The sequence below is a fragment of the Protomyctophum bolini genome (assembly GCF_963924005.1).
Source record: "Protomyctophum bolini genome assembly, chromosome: 21".
Lineage (NCBI taxonomy): Eukaryota > Metazoa > Chordata > Actinopteri > Myctophiformes > Myctophidae > Protomyctophum > Protomyctophum bolini.
In genome coordinates this window covers 14,869,493-14,892,467 of record NC_137882.1, presented here as the reverse complement: position 1 = coordinate 14,892,467, position 22,975 = coordinate 14,869,493, and the positions used below count along the sequence as shown (strand labels likewise).

Genomic DNA, 22,975 nt, shown 5'->3' with positions numbered 1-22,975 from the left:
CAAATAAAAACTAGACTAACATGCTAAGGAGGGACTTGTGGAGAAGTAGAGTAGAGTTATAAGACAAGTCATTTTATGTTTGGTTGCACTCAGGTGTTGCGCTCTGAAAATAGCCAATCTGCTATTTTCAGCATGGAACCAAGTGTAAAATCAGCCAAAATAAATTTTGACAGCTAAGAATTTAAGAATAAGACTACATGAATACAGCGCATTTATGTTTATTTCAAAGTAAATGCTGAATTCATGCAGGGTCTGGAGACGAGTGGGTACTTTTACAGACTGGTAAATGGGCAGGGGCTCGAGCCCCCTTTGATGTCTGTGTGCACGTGCCTGGTCATGATGATCACCCTTCTCTCCCCCTCCTTCTCTCTCTCCTTCCTTATCTCTCTCTCTCTCTATCCCCACCCCCCTCCTGTGTGTATAGATTAGGACAACTCACTGGCCCGTCCACCTGAAGAAGTACCTGATCCATCAGCGATATGAAGGCATCACCGTGGGTGGGCCAGCTACTACACTCATTGATCACGCAAACAGACATGTTGCCCCATGAAAACAAGATTAACGGACACAACGCTTTGGACAGGTACTCGGTCTGTTCAAGTACGACAGCGAGGGAGAGAGGGAGAAAAAAGAATCGGCAGAATTTAAATATTCTATTTACTTAGTATATTGCATTTGTGCATGCAGGACCACAATGGAAACGAGTCCCTAGGACTTTTTTGCGTTATCCTTTTGATTTGTTTAGCCTACATTTCTGAATTCAGACAAATAATCAGTACATTATCATTGGGAAGAATTATGGTAGCATTACTTGACGGTTGACGCCTTTATTATTAGCACATTCTCTTATCACTTCAGATTACAATTTATTAATAACCGGTCAAGCATGCAGTATGCGTACTGAAGGGAGTAGGCCTAATGAATGTGGTCTCAGCAAGCATTTGACAGTGAATACAAAGGCTTAGATTTTGTGCCAGACCAGTAGTCTGTGGGGTATGAATGCCAACAATCTGTATTCTGTAGCTATTTCATTGTGTATGATGCAATTGATGCATACACCAGGCTATTACCTTAGAGTATATATGAATATGAATAGAGACGGCACCCGAGTTCTCCTCCCATCCACTTGCATTAAGTTGCTCTAAAACGCATGAGGCGATTTCACTAGGAACAGAGTGCATTCTGGGATGGATTTCCCCCAAACACATGAACACGCTGCCGTTGACTATCATTGCACGCGTTCAAGTATGAAACAGCGTTCACGTGTCATCGTGAACGTGCACAATGATAGTCAACGGACCAGTGCGTTCATGTGTTTGGGCCCACGCTGCAATACCAAATTCCTCAGGGTTTCCTCCGGGTGCCGTCTCTATTCATATATACTCTAAGCTATTACGACATAAACAGGAGAGGAACTGGAATTGCAGTGTAAAGAACTCCCAAGTTTCTGTAATTTCCTTCAACAAAGCTTCCTGTTTGAACAAGTAATAATATTAATATACTGTACACACATAAATTTATCCTAACCTAAACAGAATAGATACATGTAGTCATTTGTCTTTGTATATTAACCACTTAATCCCATATGGGTGACCGGAGTCAATCAGGGCTTCACTGAAATCCTGCGAAAGCCTTCACCACGCATGGATGCTGGGGTCTAAGTGGTTAAATATTAGTGGGCATTGCTGCCAAAAATGGCAAACCATCTCCCCATCTTTCTCAAATGAATACAGAAGTTTCAATTATATTCTCTGCTCAGTATTAGGCAGGTTATACTATATCTTAAAATAATATTCTGTTCTTTCTTAACACAAACCCATTATTGGTGTGTTAATCTTTCACACCGTCTCTTCTAATTCATCTGCTCATCCTCTGTCCGCCTGCTGAGCTGTAGCAGCAAGCAAGGTCGTAGCAGAGGTGAATCTCTTCATGGAGACAATGCCAAATAACTTCCCACAGAGCAGAAACTATGTCATACGGACATGAGCAAAAATCATACACTTTCATTCAAATCATATTTCTAGCTAGTAAAGATGAGATGGTGAGCCATCAGGTCACTTATAGTGGACAATGAGTTCTTCAGTCTGTGCCAGCTCAAGGCCATCAATTTAACAAGTGTTTGCCAAAGTTAGGTGCCACAATTGACTTCCTGTCCTGTGTCATCGCACCTTTCATGCTGTACAATATGAATTCAATCATTACAGTTTTGGAAACGTAGTTGGTAGTTAGGTATTTTTGGAGAATGTTGAGTGGGATGTGTAGGGCAAATGTTGCAACATAGAAATGTGTGCTGAGAAATGTATCTGCACAATGACTAAATTGTTGAGAAAAGGGCTTAAAAATAATTGTCTCTAAATAAAAAATCACACCCGTGTGAAGTGAGGGGCGCTAATATATTAACTAACTCATGTTGCTATAGGTGATGTAATGGTGATGTAAAACAAAAATGGACAAGACAAACATTAACTTCTCTTTATTGTCAATGGCATTTAATGTTTGTGTTAGGGACAAGATGACGTACATTTCCCTTCATTGTCAACAGTGTTGTTTTTGTCGACTAAAACCAAGGCGAAAAATGTTCGCTGCGACGCGTTGTGAGATTGTAGATCGGCTATTTTCAGCAAGTGTGAAATCAGACATTACGAGTGTAGAGTTGAGATCAAACTGGTATTGTAATTGTATTGGTGATGTGATCAGACTGGTGATGTACATCCTTTTATTGAAACAATAGAAGAGTAGAACCGATTCGTATTAGTACGGTTGCAAGTACAATACGTGCAACATACTGTATGATCATCAGCATAGATTTGAAATTCTACCGTAATGGTAAGCGGTGTTTATATTATAATATGAGATGTTTATTATTAGAATTGGCCTGCAGCGGTGTCCTTTTGACTTGCTGAATCAGTGCAGCTCGGGTGGGAGGAAGGTTCTCAAGGGGACTTATTGGTACCATTTGAGAACAGCATGCTGTCCGTTTTTTTCATCTACTTTATTGGTCTATGGTGCACATCATCACCCCAAGGGGTCTCTTGCTGTACATGAAGACGACCATATGCTCCAGTCTGTACAGGGATATCAGTCAGGGTTGATCTTTTCAGGCTTCGAGTTGAAAATATTAGTTACTAGTTACTTTGTAGATTTTTTATTATATGATTTTTTTTATCCCACGAATTTTCAACCCAGTTTATTCACCCAGTGCCAATTATATAATGTAATCCTGGGCGCTACACTTCCTCTGCCAACCTGGGGGGGGGCAGCGGACTGACATCATGCCTCCTTCTATGCATGACGGGTCCAAGCTGCTTCTTTTAACCGGACAGGGGGAGATTTCCCTGGCCGGACGTGGCGCATGGAAGGAACACGTTATTCCGACCAGTTCCTTTCCCCTCCATCAGGCGCCCCGGCTGGCCAGGGGGAGGTAGTTTTAGAGACCAGGATTACTGCATGTTTTTGTGAGGGTACCTACCCTAGGGGACACGGGGAGAACATGCAAACTCCACACAGAAAGGCCCTTTAGCCAACCCCGCCTGTGATATTTAATTTGTCACTGCTTTCCTACAGGCTGGGGCGGCACCTGTCAGCAGGGAGCGCTGTGGTGGGGGTAGCATGAAGGCCCTACGTCCTCCCACCAGCAGTCAGCAGAGGCTCCTCACCCATTGGCAGGTGAGTCATTAGGATACAACAGCAGTGACAACACAGAAATCTGTGTGGGAAGGAATTAATTGGCATAACGACAAGAAAAGACACAAATGTGTGTTAAGTATAGTCAATAGAGCTGAGTAAGAACCCTGTCCTCTGTGTATCATTGTCCTCTGATGCTGAATCTCTCCAGCCATGCTGTTTGTAACCCCGGTGAGCCAGACACAGGCAATCATTCACCATGAAGCTAAGTAGTAGCACTTGCTGAGAGAAAATTACTGACGGAGAGCCTCCGCCAATTAGTTCTGGCAATGGAGAAATTGAATTGAATGGAGCGGTAATAATTTTCTTTAAATAAATAAGGAGAAGAGCAAAACATGCCATTAAAGGCTGCACAGAGCACGGTCAGGAGAACAATTAAGCCATGCTCACTGGGTCTTGTTATCTTAATAGCTTTTGAAACAGTTTGTCAATAATAGACCTTTTGAGCAAGTATTTGAACCATTATTACTCAGCCTACGTAAAATTCAATTCCACAAGACAGGCAGAGTTAACACCAACTATGAAACAAATGGAGAACGATAATACTGTATATTTACTTATACAATTCAATTCAAAGGAGCTTTATCGGCACGAGAAAACATTATGTTCACATTGCCAAAGCAAGTGTCAAAATATAATAAAAACAGTAGAAGATCGGGAAAGTATACAGTTGGAGGGGTACATGTAAACATTTCGTCGTTATATACATGGTATAAAGCTTTTTGAAACAAATAGCAGCTATCTTTTGCAGTCACTTTGGGACAAATAGCAGCATTCTTTGTCAAAACTATTTAAATATTATTGATAAATATATATTATACAGTGAGTTGTAGTGCTCAGTGTGAATGGCACTTTAGTCTGTCTGGGATGTTCATGTTCACCCGCCTCTATTAAAACACCCATTGGCTTTTTGAACACCCCCTTGCCTGGCTGTCACACCTCGTGCGTGCGTGTGGGCCTGGGAGTGCAACAAACAAACAAAGCAGGGATCAAACCAGGAGGTGTCTGTATTGGGAAAGAGAGAGAGAGAGAGATAGAGAGAGAGAGAGATCAATGCCAGCGACAACCAGCTGTGGCACCCTAATCTCTCAAGACAGATTGTGCTGTTAGCAGAACGTGTCAGCACCACATACTGCCACACTGTACTGCTGTTAGTAGAAAGGAACACAGAAGCACCCAGGAGGAAGTGGACTGAGGAAGTCCCATCGGGATCCCTGAAATACTAACTGCACAATGCACAAGCAACCAGAAGAAAGACAAAAACAGCAACAAAAAACAACAACAAGGTGGCTATGAAAAACAGTGACGACTAAAATGAACCATTTGTACTCTCTCAAAGTTACAGACCCTTAAGGGTTCATTGGTTCCTAACTATCCATAATTTAGCTGGGGACTCCCTGGAACTCCCTCAAGGACCCCTGGGATTCCCCAGACCCCACTTTGAGAACCACTGGTCTGGCACAGTGCCGAATCAACCCCTCCGAGGGCCGTGGAGGCTGGAGCTTCACCAAATCAAAATGCCCCATGCACACGTGCACGTAACACAATCAAGAACGGCACTTTTTGCGTTTGCGCGCCCCGCGAATGAACGTGTGTGCGTTCAGCGCACCGCCAGACTATCGCTGCTGCTCCCATAGAGTTATAAGTATGATGTCCCCGATACTGTATCTGTATCGGAAAAGTATCGGTATCGGCCCTTTTTGGTCATATCGGGTCATGTCGGTATCGGCAAATATGCCAGTCTAACCAGTGTAACCACCAGGGCCCTCCATGCTGTGGGCCCTGGAGCTTAAGCTCTACTAAGTTCCTGTCTGGGATACTATATTATAGTATCCCAGACAGTGCAAGTGCAGTGGGCAGACCAAGAATTCTGTAGTTTACCTAATCTATGATCTGGCTGCAAACCAATTCTGTAGTTTACCTAATCTATTATCTGGCTGCAAACCAATTCTGTAGTTTACCTAATCTATTATCTGGCTGCAAACCAATTCTGTAGTTTACCTAATCTATTATCTGGCTGCAAACAAATTTCCTGCAAGGGACAATAAAGCTAACCTTGAACCCTCTATTATTTTTATTTTACTTTTACTTCTAGCTGTATCTTTTCTATCTGTATTTGTCCTGTGTTTCATTGCTGTGGTGACTGCAGCCATGCCAACTGCATTTTCCCTGCAGGATCAATAAAAGTTCTACTCTAGGAATGAATGAAAAATACTATTCAAGCTATAATTCAATCCCTATTAATAAAACATCCAGCACAGTGCGTTGAAAATGCGTCCCTGGTAAGATTGGCTATTTTCGCTGAATATTTGCCTTTTTTCTCCTATTTTTCTCCTAAAAATGCCCAGAGTAGGGCCGCTAGGGTTCATGTGGTTAACAAGGAGTTCTGCAACACCACCGCATTATAGGCCTACTTTTCTAAACAGATTTATTTCCAAGACGTTATAGAGATGTAACAAGAGCCATGAATCATCCCAATTGCCTGTGCTGCTCGGGGCTATAGATGCTATTGCCAAGAAACAAAAATGTGTCTCTCCTTGGTGCTAAAATGTGGCTATTACCACAAGCAATTTGACAGTGTTGCTCAAACTGCTGGCAACGGTATTCTCTCATCTATCTCAAAAACAGCCCTTCCGTGAATCCCTGCCTGGGCCACGGGGGGCTTTCGATGAGGTCTTCTTTGGACAAATACACCAATAGGCCATTTCCCACAGTGCAACAGCATATTAGGATGTTCCCATGATGACACCCCTGTGCATTCTTCTTACTCCACATGTCTGCAAACACTTGGAACAGGCTTAATTGGATGATTTAGGGCTTGCGACAAATGTTGTCCTGTAGTTGAAATGTTTCTAATTTGTCTCTCGTGCTAATTGGAGCTTAGCAGTAACGTTCATTATGCAGTATACAGAGAAATGGTAAGTGATTCTGTCAAGAATGGTTGTTTGTTGTTCATCTTTTCTTTTTTTCAGCATTAGTCTTCAGAATTAAATTGTATCAAAGAAGGAAAATAAACATAGTAGGAGCAATTCCTTTTATCAGAATCTCGTAGTTGTATTTTTGGATTTATGGGTGAAATTTCATTTGCAATATTATTTAACATCCTGCCGGTATGACATTATCGATGTTTCCACTTGATTTGTTTTTGTTGTTTTTTTTTCACAGGAAACCTAACAATCAACAAGTTCTCTGTAAACGGGACACATTTTTCAGTTGAGGGCAGCGGTGGCCGAACGGTTTGCGGAGCGGTCTTGATATCGGAAGGTCGCTAGTTCGTATCCCTGGACCGGCACGTTAAAATTACCACCGTTGAAGTGCCCTTGAACAAGGCATTGAACCCCTACCATGAAATGTTCTATGAGCAGGGCCTGGCTGTAAACAAGTTATTGAGCTTAGTCCAGTTACCCTGGGTAAACATAGTAACTTTCTTTCTTTCTTTTTTGATTGTTCCACCAACACCACCTTGCTGCATTACCTAAAGGTCTATTCATAGGCTACTCCAGTTTTAGGTGATAAGGTGACCACCGAAAACTACAACATGACATCATGCCGCGGTGGTAAGCGACTCACCACTCACCCAAACACATATCTCTGTTTTTACTAACCACCATGCACCTTTTCACCTAAAACTGAAATATGAATAGGCCTTAAGGAGTAATAGAAGACAAGACGATAGATAATTCAGCAGCAGTCACTGCTACACTGCCTGCTATGATGAACTGTGAACAGCTAAAGATAGTTACAGTTGAAATCTATCTATCTATCTATCTATCTATCTATCTATCTATCTATCTATCTATCTGTCTGTCTGTCTGTGGGTTAGGGTATAGATATTTTTGGTTATACAGTCTTTGTTTGAACATTAAAGACAGGGCAAGATGCCTAATCAGGTATGACCGTAAATTAATTTCCTTCATACAACAGATTACAACAGTCATTTATTTATTGCTCGGCCAATTTAGAAATAATTTTAAAGTTTTTGCTTCAGTCATATCCAATTATGTGTGCAATTCATCAGCTATTTATTGATTGTCTCAACGTGAAGATGGGGAATGGCTCCCGCTGAAAGGGAAGCAATCAAATAAATATTATTGGTAAGCAGCTGTCTATCCTTTGAGCATGCATAAGCAGTGATGGATAGTAATTAAGTACATTTACTTTGTGCATTTCTTGAGTATCTATACTTTACTTGAGTAATTTTGGATACTTTCTGACTTTCACTCCACTACATTTCAGACAAATTGTACTTTTGACTCCATTACATTTCTAGAAAGGGAAAACATAAACTTAAAGGGATAGTTCACCCCCCAAATTACTATTTTTTATCGTTTACTCACCCCATGCATGGAGACTTTTATTCATGGGTTATATTTTAGTTTTTGTCGCCTTACTGAGCGAATAATTAGATTTCCCTATGGAGACTCTTTGTGTCTCCATAGGGAACCTCTGCTGGTTATCCTATATTAAAATGTCCTAGTATGGGCAGACCGACTGTGGATGGCAGACCGTGGACCATGGTTACAAACGTAACATTCAGACTTGTGGGGCCACACACAAGTGGTCCCCTGTGGCACCCAAGGTGCGTCTTGTAAGACACTGTGTGTGCGGTCGTGTGTGCGTGCCGCATGCGTGGGTGTGTGTGTAACTATTTGCCTTTCAGAGATGACTAATAGCGACAGCTCAGAGGGAGATCTTAGCCCAACAGTAGTATTACTGTCTTTGTTTAAGGTGCACTTCCTTTTACCACAGACATACAGTATGAGCATACACAGCATGTATACTGTAGTGTATATCCATTTCACAGACAGTATGGAGAGATGGAGATTTATTGTTTATTGTTATTGTACTAAGATGATTAGTGTCAAGCCCCTCTACTGCCTTGATTGAATCTCTTTTATTGAGCAGTGAATGTATGAACAGTATAGCTTGACTGTGCACATAACTCTCCCCCTACTGTGTGTGTGTGTGTGTGTGTGTGTGTGTGTGTGTGTGTGTGTGTGTGTGTGTGTGTGTGTGTGTGTGTGTGTGTGTGTGTGTGTGTGTGTGTGCGTGCGTGCGTGCGTGCGTGCGTGCGTGTGCGTGCATAAATGCGTGTGCCACGCATAAGTGCTATTTGTCCGCAGTCCCTCCTCCTCTACTAATGACACGAGGAAGTGACATCATCAAGGGATCAGGTGACAGCTGAGTAATGAGTATAAGTCCAAATACAGAAACCTGGACCTATAGGTCCCCTGACCTCTGACCCCGGTGACGTCACAGCGGCCCGGGCTGCCATGACGTCTTGCAGAGAGGAATACTAATTGGGCTCCATATATCGTTGCTGTCGGCACAGAAATCTCGTATCTCCATATATTAACTTTTTTCCATGCCTTTTTTTTTTTCATTCCGTAAATGAATAATAGTGTCACATCAAATAGATCTGTCTTTTTAATGTTGAACCAATGTAAATTATTAACAAAAGCCTGTGACTAAACAATAACTACATTGTATCATCCACCGGAACATTTTCTGAAAAGTAACAGTTTTGGACATGCAGGGTTTCTGCGCGACTGCCGCGATAGCAACCACTGTGGTCTCAAGAGGAAGGGGTTCAGAGAGAGAGAGAGAGAGGATGAGACAACGGAGGGTGGGAGAGGGTCAGAGTGAAAGAGAGAGAGAGAGAGAGCAGAAAGTATACAAGAGACATGAGGTGAGAGGGGGGATGGACAGAGAGTGAGCATGAGAACGAGAAAAACCTGATGATTCACGATGTTTGTAAGCTTGTAGTTGGGTTGTTTTCCATGTGTGATACCGGTGCACAATTCTAAAGTCTGAATCTAAAGCTAAAGGTGCTGGTAGATAGATAGAAAGAAAAATGATGCTTCATGGGACGAGTTCACAAATATAACAAGCCGAGTACTCAGAAATTGAATGCTGTGCGTGCTGTGAGCTGAATATTTTTAACTGTGTTTTATGGATTTTAGGTGTTTTGAAAGAAACGCTAATGACAACGTCGTCACCCAAGGTTAAAAACAGACGCCACAAACACCTAACAACACTGTTGTGCAATCAGCCCTGGGCATGGCCTTTGCTTTCTTTCTTTCTTTCTTTCCCTCCTCCCTTCCTTTCTTCCTTCCTTCCTTCCTTCCTAAAAAACAGAGGCATGGGTATTACCTCCCTCACCCCCCCCCCCCCCCCCCCCCCCCCCACCACCACCCCCCCCCAGCTGATTGAACCCTCGCTATTCCTACTGGTATTATGCTATATGGCTGGATGTAAGGTATGTGTGTGGGGTGGGGCTGCCTGCTGCGTATGTGTCTGCACGCTTATATGAATCGCCACTCATTGCTGGAGCCTCCTTTTTCCCTGCAGGCCAATTCATCACCCCGCCCCTCCCTGCCACCAGACAGACGCTGCATGGCCAGTAAAAAAGAAAAAAGAAATCCACCGCCAACAAGAACCGAAGCCCATTTGAGTGAAATATACATCCTAGCCTGATCTCTGTGGGCCCTTTTGGAAGGCCACCGGTGACTCCACCCACTCCCAGTCGCATCCTCCTGTGGGTTCCGGTTGCCAGGCAACGCCTTGCTCATTGCGTTAGTGGGGGTTAAGAAGTACTCTGGCATGGGGCTGGAGGAATCAGATCACTCCCATTGATCAGCCCTGCGCTCCCATTGATCACCACTCCGCTGAGAGCTGGGGTCACCGCCGCTAAGATCAAAGCATGTCGCCTCTGTCGGGCGGAAACCTCCTATGTCCAAAACTGTCACTTTTCAGGATTAGGATGTGTGTGTGACTTTCGTCTTTCTCAGAGTCAAACAGAACAATTGAAAGATAGGAGGTTATATATACATATATGCCCTCCCCGTCGTGTAGCCACAGTCTGTCACATCAAGTCTCTTATCTGTTTCCTATACAGAGATGATTCGGTGGTAATGTGACTACACCAGCTCTGAAACCGACCAACTGTTCCTGCAGTCACAGGCCTCGACTGGTCACCGCTGAACTCCTGGAGAGGTGCAAAGTGCCACCAGGCAGCATATGGTGCCGGTGAGGTGATGCCTCCCACATCTTTTTTACTCATGCTGTCCTAAGGGGGCATAGACTGCCCAGACAAACTGGTGCCACTGTTTCACATCCCACGTATTGGTTTCCTGTCTGTATTTATGTATTTTTTTTTACACCACTTGTTTACCAACAGCATCTCATATTCTGTATGGTGAGCTGCAAAGCCAATGCATTATATTACTACAGTACTTTACATCAAGTCCACTTCACAATGTTTGACTGGTAGTGGGGAAATATATGCACACTTATATCAGCGCAAGAACAACCTTTACATCCATTCATAGGATGCCGGTCATTCTGAATCCATTCATATGAATGAACATTGATTATTAATATATCAGTCTACATTCATCCTGTATGCAAGTTGGCAATACAGGTGAAAACGAAGCAAATTATTATTGTACTTTTTCCACTTGTTTATCTTTGAGCATCTCATATTCTGTACGGTGACCTGCAAAGCCACTAAAATACTACTTCACATACACATGTTTGACTGGGAGTAGGGAAATATATAATCTTCATTTAACCATAGTGAATGCTATTATAGACTGAGGTCGATTTTTTTTAGGTTGATGTTTATATTATAGTGAGTTTGCTGAGCTGTCTCTTCACTCCTCTGGATGTGTCATCTAATGTGGGCACCTGGTTTCATTTTGCTAAAGTTGCTTTTGATTCAAACTTAAGACGATATCAGCCCCAAAGATTAGACGAAAATGTTCTTGTTTACAAAAATTTATTCATACAAATCTTACAACACTTTTTTTCTTTGAACATTTATAGACTTGACCCCTGAGGATCACCACTGGTAAGTACTCTCTAGTATTATTTTTCTACACAGTAAATATATAGATAAATATATAGATAGATATAAATCTTGAAGATTCATCTTCATATTTAGTAAGGCTATTGGCGCTTTCAATAGAATACATACGTATGTGTCATGGAGAGTGGGAAATTGTGATTGTTTGCCTCTAATCTTTCACAAAAATCTAACTAGCAGCACAAGCAAGGAAGGCTTGAAGCCTATAATAAGCTTGACGGCATTGAAAGATTCTACCAAAAATATGTTTTTTGCGAACACAATAAAAGCAACAACCAAATGAACGGTGGGATGTGTGAGCTGATGGTGTGCAGCATTGTAGGGCCACTATATAGCCATCTGTGATTTCGTGGCGATTTTAAAGTTGAAGCAAGAAGGCACCACAGCCGCAAGCTGCGTCCTGCGTCACAAAGCCTAGAGGGGAATGCAGAATTACAAAAAACAAAGATTGATTTCATTACAACACGACTCAGCACAAGATCGAAGAAACTTTTTCTCCCTGGTGTTTGAGAACTACAGATCAAAAATAGACACTGCGTCTGCAGTGTGTAGCCTGATGTGTGATAGAGTCTCTCCTTCTGGAAGTTGCATGAAGGGTGCAGCAGCGTTGGGGGTGGATGATGGGGCTGGGAAAAGGGGTTGGGTATAGGGTGGTGCTTCTATAAGAATTTCACCGTCACTGTCGGGCATAAACCTTTTCTTTTTTTGTAAATTGCTGCCCCTACTTGATCATACTACAATGTCACACAAGTAGACAGGCTTGAAGAAGCTCCTCGAAGCGAGACGTTTTGAGCTTGTGGATCTGCTATTTTTGCTATTTTTTCATTTCACAGTTCATTCACAGTTGTGGACATAGGCGGTTTCCACCCGACAGAGACGATTTTTAAACTAATGAAGCTTGATTTAACAGGATTCCTTTTACTTAACGATGGGTATTCATTCCGGCTTGAGAACTTTATTTTGTACTCTTCTCTCCATTCACTGTTAAGCTCGTCGTGGTCTATACCACGGTCTTGGTCAGTCAATACATCTTTCTCTGTTTCTCTTGTGTTCTGTTTACTCCTGTGGCTATCTATCCGCCAATAACAAATTGTGCAGCATTTTGATAGCCTGTAAATCTAGCTTTGGGGCGGTCCAAATACAAATAATACACAAAAGACTGATTTGTCCAATTGCAAATTTTGTTATTGTAGAATACATCAGTGACACACAAAAAAAACATTTAGCCGAACCAAAAACATAATAAGTCATGACATTGGGCTGAGAGATTCTTCTTGCAAATCAATAATTAACATTGTGCGCTTTCCTCAGTGGAGGTCAGCGGTGTCCACATACAGAAAAAAAAACAACATTCAGGAATCAGAAAGTGAACAAAGCCCACCTATAGGTGCTGTAGCTGGCACATATGTGGTGGCTAGAGCAAACATGCGTTGCTTTACATTGGTTCACATGACAGAAAGGGAACCAAAATACATAAGGAAAGTTCAAGACAAAAGTTCTTAAAGTTCCTCTGGTATATGTCTCCGTGAAAACCAATTGATGCTTAACTTCACTTAATTGCCATATAAAAAGTATAATTTCTATAGAATTATTATTATTATTATGAATAATAATAATAATTTAAGGGCCCGGATGAGTTTTGATGGCAATGTGTTACTATAGTATTGTATGGCCAGAGAGACATGAAAAGCCTTTGACAGAATTCCAGGTTTACATGCTTGTTCAAACACGTAGCTAGATAGCTATCAATTAGGAACACAAGATTGGCACTTTTCACATGATTGGAAGGTGTAAGTTCATGTTTGTAAACACTGAAGAAGAGAAGGACAAAGAAAAACCTCAGAAGTACTCTGGTCCTCATCTCCGTTACAGGATAATGCATTCCTCACACTTCTAAAATAATAACTTTTAAAAAGTGTCTTCTCTAAATGTCTTTCATAACCACATTCATCCATATTCTGGTTGGGGAACATTAGCCGTGAACAGCAGATCTACAAGTTCACGACAACGCCCGACTCATTGTGAGCTTGTAGATCTGCTAAGTGATTTGGTGTATAGATGGAAAAATTGTAAGTAAAAAGTATACAGTCAACTCCGATCCACATTACTAAGTCTAGAGTGCTTACATGTAAGTTCAAAGCCAGCTGGTGCATGACTGGTCTCAGATACTCTATTAAGATGCTGTTTATCAACGCAAGAACATCCTTTACATCCACTAATAGGATGCCAGTCATTCTAGTCTATCCACTAATAATAATGCTCCCGGTCACTCTGATCCATTCATATCACTGAACATTGATATGTATAACATATCAGTCTCTATAGGCACAGTCTACATTCATCTTTTATCCTGTATGCAAGTTGCGGGTATACTATACAGGTGAAAACAAACACTAGTAATAGTCTTCAAAACTCTAGAGAGACAGGAGCACATTTGAGGTGGAAGGAAATTGGGTTTGAATATAGACAAGATCACAAGGTTTTAAAAGCCGACAAGAGAGGAGGAGGAGGAGAGACGGGAGAATTTGCCCCCAAAACACGCCTCAGGAAAGTACCTGGGGACTCACCGGAAATTCGGGAGAGAACTGTTTCAGCAAGTCTCCCAAAATTGCCTCAAACTCATCCCCATCCGGGAGGGCATCAAAGTCTATGTCTTGTAGGATTGGGTGCAAACCTATGTCGTCCAGGCTGTTGTGAATAAAAACAACTAAAACTCTTAATTTCACTTTCACAAAAGTATAACATTGAATGCACATTGAGTGTCTTTTAAACTATTTATTTTCCTCACAATCTTCTGTTTTGCTAAATGTTTAAAAGACATGGGTTGTTGGAATATTATATGGTCGTGAATAATGTTCTCCTCTCAATCTACAAATAAGGAATATTAAAATGAATACATAAATATAGGCTATATTCAATAATGAACAAAAATTTGGTCCACGAAATAGATTCATGAGGCATTCTCAAGTGCTGAAGTACAAAATAAAACAATATTATTATCAAAATATTCATTTTAATGGCTTACTTCATACATAAATACATGTTTAAGAACACAAAAGCGATCCAACTTTTATCTCTGTTATCTCAAAATGACTATCTGGGTGGGGCTGTACACATTTTTTTTGTTTTGTGGGGGGGAGGGGGGGCGGTGGGGTTAGTAGGTGCTACAAATATACCAGCCGGCGTCCTTTGTTTCTATATTTCTGTCTATACCTTCTCCCCAGGACTGCCGCCAGGTATTTCTTGACAGCCATTTGCTTTCGGTAGCGGCTGTAGCTGTCCGTGAAGATGCCATCGGAGTGTCGTTTGGACAGTGGCTCAGAGTCGTCTTCCAGCATGTTCCCTCCTCCACTATATGGAAAGATAATAACAAGCACATATACAGTCACTATCACACATTCACTATCACAGTCATTATCACACTGTCACTACCACACATTCACTATCACATTCACTATCACAGTTACTATAATACATTCACTATCACACAGTCACTATCAAACCGTCACTATCACACCGTCACTATCACACATTCACTATCATCACATTCACTATCACACAGTCACTATAATACATTCACTATCACACAGTTACTATAATACTTTCACTATCACACATGCACTATCACACAGTCACTATCATACATGCACTATCACACATCCATTATCTCACACATTCACTATCATATACATTCACTATCATACATTCAAAACCACACATTCATTATCACACAGTCACTATCACACAGTCACTATCATACATTCATTATCACACAGTCACTATCACACATTCATTATCACACAGCCACTATCATACATTGATTATCACACAGTCACTATCACAAAGTCACTATCATACATTAATTATCACACAGTCACTATCACACAGTCACTATCATACATTCATTATCACACAGTCAGTATCACACATTCATTATCACACAGTCACTATCATACTTCACTATCACACATGCAGTCACTATCAATATACTGTACATTCACGGTCACAGTCACTATCGCACATTCATTGTCATATACATTCACTATCAAATTCACTATTACACAGTCACTATCACACATTCAATATCACATATTCACTATAATACATTCCCTGTCACATGGTCAGTCAGGACTCCATTTGGTTGGGTTCCAGTTCCACAGGTGGTCCCCAACCAAATGAACCCTTATTAGATCTTTAACTCTTGAGAGCAAATTAAACTGGAAGGACCCTTAATTGGTTTCATATTACACTCTCAAGACTAGAGTATACATTAGTGTTAAACATCTAGCATTACAGCATGGAATGGTGAACAAAATCTTATAACCAACTCGGCAACTCCTACTCCTAGATTAAGCCTGCATTTTTTTTCCAACTCTTTGTAGGCTATACCATTTCTATCTGGTCAAAGTATTTTTTATAATTTCTTTCTTTCTTTCTTTCTTTTATGCGCAGGTGATCTAACGAGATGGGCCTACCGTATATACTCATTAGTCATTAGTCTAATTTGCACTGTTGAATTGCCATCTTGAACCGCCGGGGCCAACAAGTCCCATAAATAATTCATTATGAAGGGATAAAAACAGCTCGTGCGGATTCTGTTTATGTCCCAAAGAGACATAATGTGAGACTGCATGAGAAATCATTCCGAGCAAAATGCTCAGTCATTGTTGCGTTACTTGCGCTTCTTACTAATTATTTGCTTGTGAGCGCGCATGGGGCGTCCGAGCATATCCGTCCATTCAAGGATGACAGACAGACAGACAGACAGGCAATAGGCGTGAAATTGGGAGCATTTAAAATATTAGTTAAAAAATAAGAAAAAGACAACAACACATGAAAACACCAAAATATGTTGGATTTAAAGAAAACAGACGATAACCAATAACGATGACCTTACCCTACACGTTTTGCCATCAAAGAATGGAGATATTTCCTCGCTGATAACTGACCCAGCGCTGTCCTATAGGCTTTGTTAAACATTCCGTCTGCATGCCTCTCCGTCCTGTAAATCACACGCACGCACGCACGCACACACACACACACACACACACACACACACACACACAACGCAATAAGAGGCGATACCGCGCCGTTATAGCTTCCAATGTTCGTGTGTAGCCCTATGCTATAATAATCTGCTTCTCCTGGATTTTTGGAGGTGCCCTGCATTCAAAGTTTTCACATTTTCTTTAAAGATTAAACAAAAATTTCACAGATATGCAAGCAACCATCACCGAGATGCAGAGCTCACAGCCGGTTAGAATCTCATGTGTTGTTACACAAGTATACTTATAGGCTTCTATAAACAAAATGTTTTCGATAAAGTTACAGTAGCCTAACATAAAACAAAATAACATTAAATTAACAGCAATACGACTCAAGGCTTTAATGTCATGTTAGTTATAGTGTTCCCAATGTTGCACAAACGTTGGAATAAATGTATACCTTTTCTCTGGAGGATAATATAACATGTAGCTGTCGTCAGCAACAGAGGGATCACTTCTCGAAGACATTTGGTCACGGTCAAACTCCAGCTGCGGTAATGTGTTCCCATCCTCATCATAAACCTCATTCTCTAGTCTGAAAACGAGACATATAGTTTGGCCTATTTAGGCTGTCGGGCAGAAACGTCCTCCTTAGCTCAATATTTTAACTTGTTTTGGCATCAAAAGTAGCAGTCAGATCTGCGTTTTGCAATTAGGCCTATTAAAAAAGTAATGTAAGTTGAATAGAACTACAGCATGCATGGGAACAATGAACTTAAATGGAATACACACACTGCCACTATATAACATGCAGCATCGTTCAAACGTTTCCTTTTAAATAATTTCGATTTCATGAAGGATTTATCTCACTTCATTAGGACCCATTTAAATAATTTAATTCAGTTTTCACTCAAATCTATTTATGTCAAACAGAATAATATAAGCCTGGAAATCGTCATATTTGTGAGTGTATACATTCTGAGCTAATTGACGTTGAGGGATACCCATTTCATTCCACTTCCAACTAATTGGCCTATTCCCTGCACCCCTCCTCTGGGACTATATGGCATAATTTAGGCCTATATGTCAAAGTCAATAGGCTGTCAAATGATCCGAATAATTGATCCAATCACAAGGCTAGACTATACCCAGTCAGTGACTGCGCATCTTGCCAATTCCCCAAACTATATCTCAAATAATAAACCTTTAATTTTTCTTTTTTCCCCCCAGAAAATATATTCCATTGCATGCACGACCGTCCTGCATGTCTGTTGCCTGGCATGTCTATAGTCTTACGTTGCATTTTCAAAAAAACTTGATCCAATTCATTTGAGTCTTTTTTGTAGGAAAGATAAGAAAACGTACATACCTAAGAGTCGGGTAGTTAAGCCCCATGGGCGAGCAGTGGACGTTGTAGTGCATTATGATTCCATAGATGAGTACGGCTAATGTCGCCTTAGACATTGTCCCGCCTGCTGCAAAATAAACAGGAAAAAAAAAACTATATTAGGTAGGCTATAATGAACAAATCTATCACATTCTTCCCAAAAGTCACTTATAATTCTATTGCTCACTTATTGGTTACATACAGACGTAACGTATTTATTACGTATGTATTCTAAACTTAATCAAGCTTGAGGATTTAGGCAGGTATCTCCAAAACTTATTCTTCTCATACCTATGGCAGTGTCTATAGACGCTGCACGCGATTCGCTGAAGATCTCAACTGGAAGAATGAGATATAGGATCTCCCCCCACTCACACACACAGTCACGCACGCACGCACGCGCACACACACACACACACACACACACACACACACACACACACACACACACACACGCACGCACGCGTGCACACACACACACACACACACACACACACACACACTCACTCACTCAAGCACTCACACTCACTCTCTCTCTGTCTCTCTCTCTCTTATTGCCTTGATAAAGCTCCTCTATTCTCCCTTGGTGCAGCGGCGATGTGTCCAGCAACCTCTTCTAAACTCTTGTATAAGCTCTCAAGAGCAAACATTTAGTCTGACTGGAGAACTTTCTTGTTCGGTTAACTTGCCTCCCTTTGGTTTTTTATTCATGAAATCCTTCAAGGCTTGCCTTTTTCACTTGTCACGACCGGGGGTTGCTCTCTACGTCATCTACACCCGCTCCCCCACCCCCGCCCCCCCCATATCCACCCCCTTGCCGATGCAATGGATAGTAGGCTAGTAGTACTTTTCCTCGCGCGCGTCAAGCTCACCTCATAAAGAACATCCGATCGGATGTGTTCAAATATTATTATCAAGTAAATGAATGACTCATGCATTTGTTTAGGCCTAAGTCACATCCTGAGGTCATTGTAGCCTGAGTGGGACGGGGGTAAACAGGAGAAAAACCCCCTATTTGGCTAATTGGGGAGCTGTCCAGTGACAGTGCTGAAACACCTAAAGCTGTGTTTCAGCACTGGACAGCTCCCCCCACTGCTGATAACTTGCTTAGGCCTACTTTGTAGCCTACTTTGTAGCAGTTTAAAGTCAAAACAAAGCCACGCACGTGAATAAATAAACACATTCATTCATTCATTCAAACTGTTCTATCCGACATTGGTTGATCAACACATAGGGCTCCTAAGAATTAATTATTGATTGATTGATTGATTGATTGATTGATTGGTTGGTTGAATTAACAGTTTGCAGAAAAATTACAGGAAAGTACAGAAGCTTCATTTGTGTTGATAGAATGCACCACATACCTTTTATTGCTATAGGCCCTATAGTCTGCAATACGTTCATTTATTTCAAGGAACTTCCTTGAAATAAATGAACGAATTGCTTCCTTGAAGGAAGCAGTATAGGCTATACTTTATTCTGGGAAGTTGGTAAACGCACGCACGTGCACACACACACACACACACACACACACACACACACACACACACACACACAAAAGCAGCAGTGTCGTGAACTCGTGAGTGATCATGTGTTGCAGTTGAACCTTAGACGGGGTGAATCAGAACTGTCTGATCTTTGTAGGTTTCTCTGGCGCATCATGTGACGATAGAGAAGCTGGAATAAAGTTTAAACTTTTCGCTCTGGCCTTTTGGGTTCGATTAAGGCTCGAGAAAACATCCCCAGAAAACATCCGCTTGAAACTCAAGTTGTGCTGAGAGAGCACTGCGCCCCCAAGTGGCTGAAAAGGGGGAAGTGTTTTGTAGTCTTGAAAGTTCATGGCTTTCAGCAATTATTATTTGACCACGAATGACAATCAGTGGTGTATAGCAGTGTTGTTTTTGTCGACTAAAACTAAGACGAAAAATGTTCGTCAACTACCTTTTTCCACTGACAAAAACTAAATGGAAACTAAATGAAAACTAAGCTATGAAATATATTGACAATTTCGTCAACAGATAAAAACTAGACTAAAATGCTAGGAAGGGTGGAGAAGAGATCCAGTATGAGTCATTTTACACAGTATGACTCATTTTACAGTTGCATGCTGAAAATAGCCGATCTACAAGCTCGTACAAGCTTGTAGACCGGCTATTTTCAGCAAGTGTAAAAACAGTCATTACGATGGCATCAAGGCCCACTAAAATACATTTTAGTCGACTAAATCAACTGTAGATTTAGTCGACTAAAATATTATGACATTTAGTCAACTAAAACTAGACTAACACTAAAACATTCCGGGTGACTAAAACTAAATGGGAACTATTCAAGAGACTATGACTAAAACTAAAATATAAATTTGCTGCCAAAAACAACACTGGTGTATAGGCTATATGTACTCAAATACTGTACTTGTCAATTTTGAATAACTATAATATTTTGTACAATGTTGTATTGACACTTTCACTTAAGAAAAACATTTGAGTTATTTTTCCACCACTGCAATATAAGCTGTAATATTATTACTGAAAATGATTCAGATGGATATCAATTTAAAATGATTAGTCTAGATGAGGTGTTATCATGTTTCCCTTAATTTAACTCTAAAAACAAATATGCTATATATTGATTGAGTTAATCTTATCAGGCATTAATTTCATAATGTAATTTATTGTCTTCTATGCAATATCATGCATGCAATTGGCTGCAATGGCCACATACAAAGGTGGTAGGATTGTTGTAGTAACCCTTGAATAAATAGCTTCTTGTCATAATGCTGCATTAACTTGCCACATGAACTAAAGATAAGATAAACCTTTATTGAGGGTGGTGGGGGGGGGAGGGGGTGGCGAAAGAGATAAAAAGCAATAAAACACTAAACATAAGAGTTGATACAAAGTCAACTGGGAAAGGTAGTTGTGAACAGGTAGGTTTTCTGCGGTATAGAAAGGGAGGGGGCATCTTTGACAGTGGTGGAAAAAGTACTCACGTGCTTTACTTAAGTATAAGTATCAATACTGCAATCTATAGAACTACTCTGTTATAGTCCGGCTGTCGAGGTGGACGGGTGGGAAATTTGGTATATAGTCTTTTTTATTGGCCTAAAATATTGTCTATTTCATGAAATATTTCAGCAAGTGGATTCTATTCATGAATCCACTTGCTGACTGGCTGAAAGTATTGGGCAATCTTTTTTATAGGGGTTTCTTGTGACTTGTGATTAACATCCTATGGCAGGCAAAAATGTCAAATTTTCAAGTAAAGTACAAATAACTCAAAATTGTATAAAGTACTTAAAGGACCACTTCACCACTTTTCAACCTACAGTATCTTCATTTAATAGGTCCTCACTAATAATCATGAAAAAATGGCACAATGTTTTTCTACTCAGTCTGTGTCTCATAGGAGGGCTGTGGGCAGTTTAGAAACCGTCTTCCAGTGACATCATCATTAGGCAGATTTATTTTTAAACAAGACTTTTTTTTACAAAAAGGTTTAGATTTTCATTATCGTGAGAACGATGGCTTCCATTTTTGCATTGCAACTTTTCAGGACTAGAAAGCATGCAGTTTCTATTAGCTTGTAATCCCCATCGATGATGTCACTGGAAGACGGTTTCTGAACTGCCCACAGCCCTTCTATGAGACACAGACCGAGTAGAAAAGAATTGCGCCATTTCTTCATGATTATTAGTGAGGACCTGTTATATGAAGATAAGTTGAAAAGTGGTGAAGTGGTCCTTTAAGTACTTATATAAAGTTACTTCCCACCACTGATCTCTGATGTGTTTCAGGGGGGTGCATTCTGGAGGGTGGTTGCAGCCACAGAGAAGGGCCCTGTCGCCCCAGGTTCGGCGCCTGGTCTTGCTTGGGGACCTCGATGGGGTCCGGCATCACTGGGCCTGAGGGGTGGGGACAGGACGGGTGGCTGGAGGAGCTCAGGGTGGAGCCAGGTTATGTAGCGCAGTGGGGACCATGCACCAGTGGTCCGTCAGGTGGTTCCAGGTGGACCCCAGCTAAATGATGGAGAGTTGGTAAGTAAATGGACCCGACCTGAGATCAGATTCTAAAAATGTCTTCTACATCCTGAAAAAGCTATGTTTCTATGTCAGTGGTTCTTCGATTTTTCAAAAATAGCAGACCTACAAGCTCGTAGCGTGCGCTATGAGCTTGTAGATCTGCTATTTTTCAATATCTAAAGCATAACATAAACACCAAAAGGGGTTCCCGCCCAAAATGGGTTAACTCTTGAGAGCGTAATATGAAACCAAGGGTCAATTTGGTTTCATTTTACGTCCGCACAGAGCTTGCATGATTTTGTGAAAAGATTGCTTTTATTCTGTTTCATTTGTTTCTTAAATAGTTTTTGTTTTGACATTTGCTTTGGCAATGTATTGTAAACGTATGTTTTCTCATGCCAATAAGCTCCTTTACATTGAATAAAACCGTACGTATAACCCCCCATTTGATTGAACAGAATGTAGCTTTATTATAGCTGTAAACGTTACAATTTGGTAACTCATCAAATATGCCACTCCCATTACACACACATACACACGCACACGCACACACACACACACACACACACACACACACACACACACACACACACACACACACACACACACACACACACACACACACACACACAATTAAAATAGGTGGTATAGTAGCTTTATCACAGCAAACAGGAAAACTGGAGATTTACATGACTCACTGCACTTTATTTGCTTTTCATAACTGAAACATCTGATGTTGACATATAAGCATCTGGGTGGCATTTTAGAGCATGGTTACAATCTTGCGTGACAGGTAGGAAATTGTCTCTTTTACGAGAAACTTAATCACTGACAGCACTTAACCTTTTACAGTAGATAACTTCCTGACTTAAAGTGGCACCTATATCTATGTATGCATAAATTCAAATGTTGTCCAATCTGTATGGTATATATTACCTGTATAATATATATTGCCACAGACATGCAAATGAGTGGACAATACAGAAACACATAAAGAGCTAGCCCTAAATCACCATTACAGGTCTGTAACTCTG

The 22,975-nt window shown here is 41.0% G+C and overlaps 1 protein-coding gene across 2 annotated transcripts; it reads right to left on the bottom strand.

Annotated features, from left to right (window-relative positions):
• Positions 1-11,493: 11,493 nt before the first annotated feature.
• Positions 11,494-18,293, bottom strand: adcyap1a (adenylate cyclase activating polypeptide 1a). Of its 2 annotated transcripts, XM_080794022.1 has the most exons (7): positions 18,215-18,293; positions 17,906-18,011; positions 16,997-17,131; positions 16,449-16,553; positions 14,765-14,902; positions 14,119-14,239; positions 11,825-11,965 (listed from the first exon to the last, which is right to left on the bottom strand). In XM_080794022.1, exons 2-7 carry the CDS (start codon positions 17,998-18,000, stop codon positions 11,957-11,959), a joined length of 603 nt encoding a protein of 200 aa, XP_080650148.1. In that variant the 5' UTR covers positions 18,001-18,011; positions 18,215-18,293; the 3' UTR covers positions 11,825-11,956. The 2 variants fall into 2 exon arrangements, with proteins under 2 accessions (XP_080650147.1, XP_080650148.1); XM_080794021.1 differs by lacking the exon at positions 14,119-14,239 and having other exon boundaries at positions 11,494-11,965.
• Positions 18,294-22,975: the final 4,682 nt, after the last annotated feature.

Bases quoted from the DNA above. Each gene is read 5' to 3' on its own strand.
- adcyap1a (XM_080794021.1), bottom strand. From the start codon at position 18,000: ATGTCTAAGGCGACATTAGCCGTACTCATCTATGGAATCATAATGCAC. The intron at 14,903-16,448 runs GTAAGGTCATCG...CTTTCCATATAG, and splicing joins TTGATGGCAAAACGTGTAGG to TGGAGGAGGGAACATGCTGG. The intron at 11,966-14,764 runs GTATAGACAGAA...ATTCCCCTCTAG, and splicing joins GCGGCAGTCCTGGGGAGAAG to GCTTTGTGACGCAGGACGCA.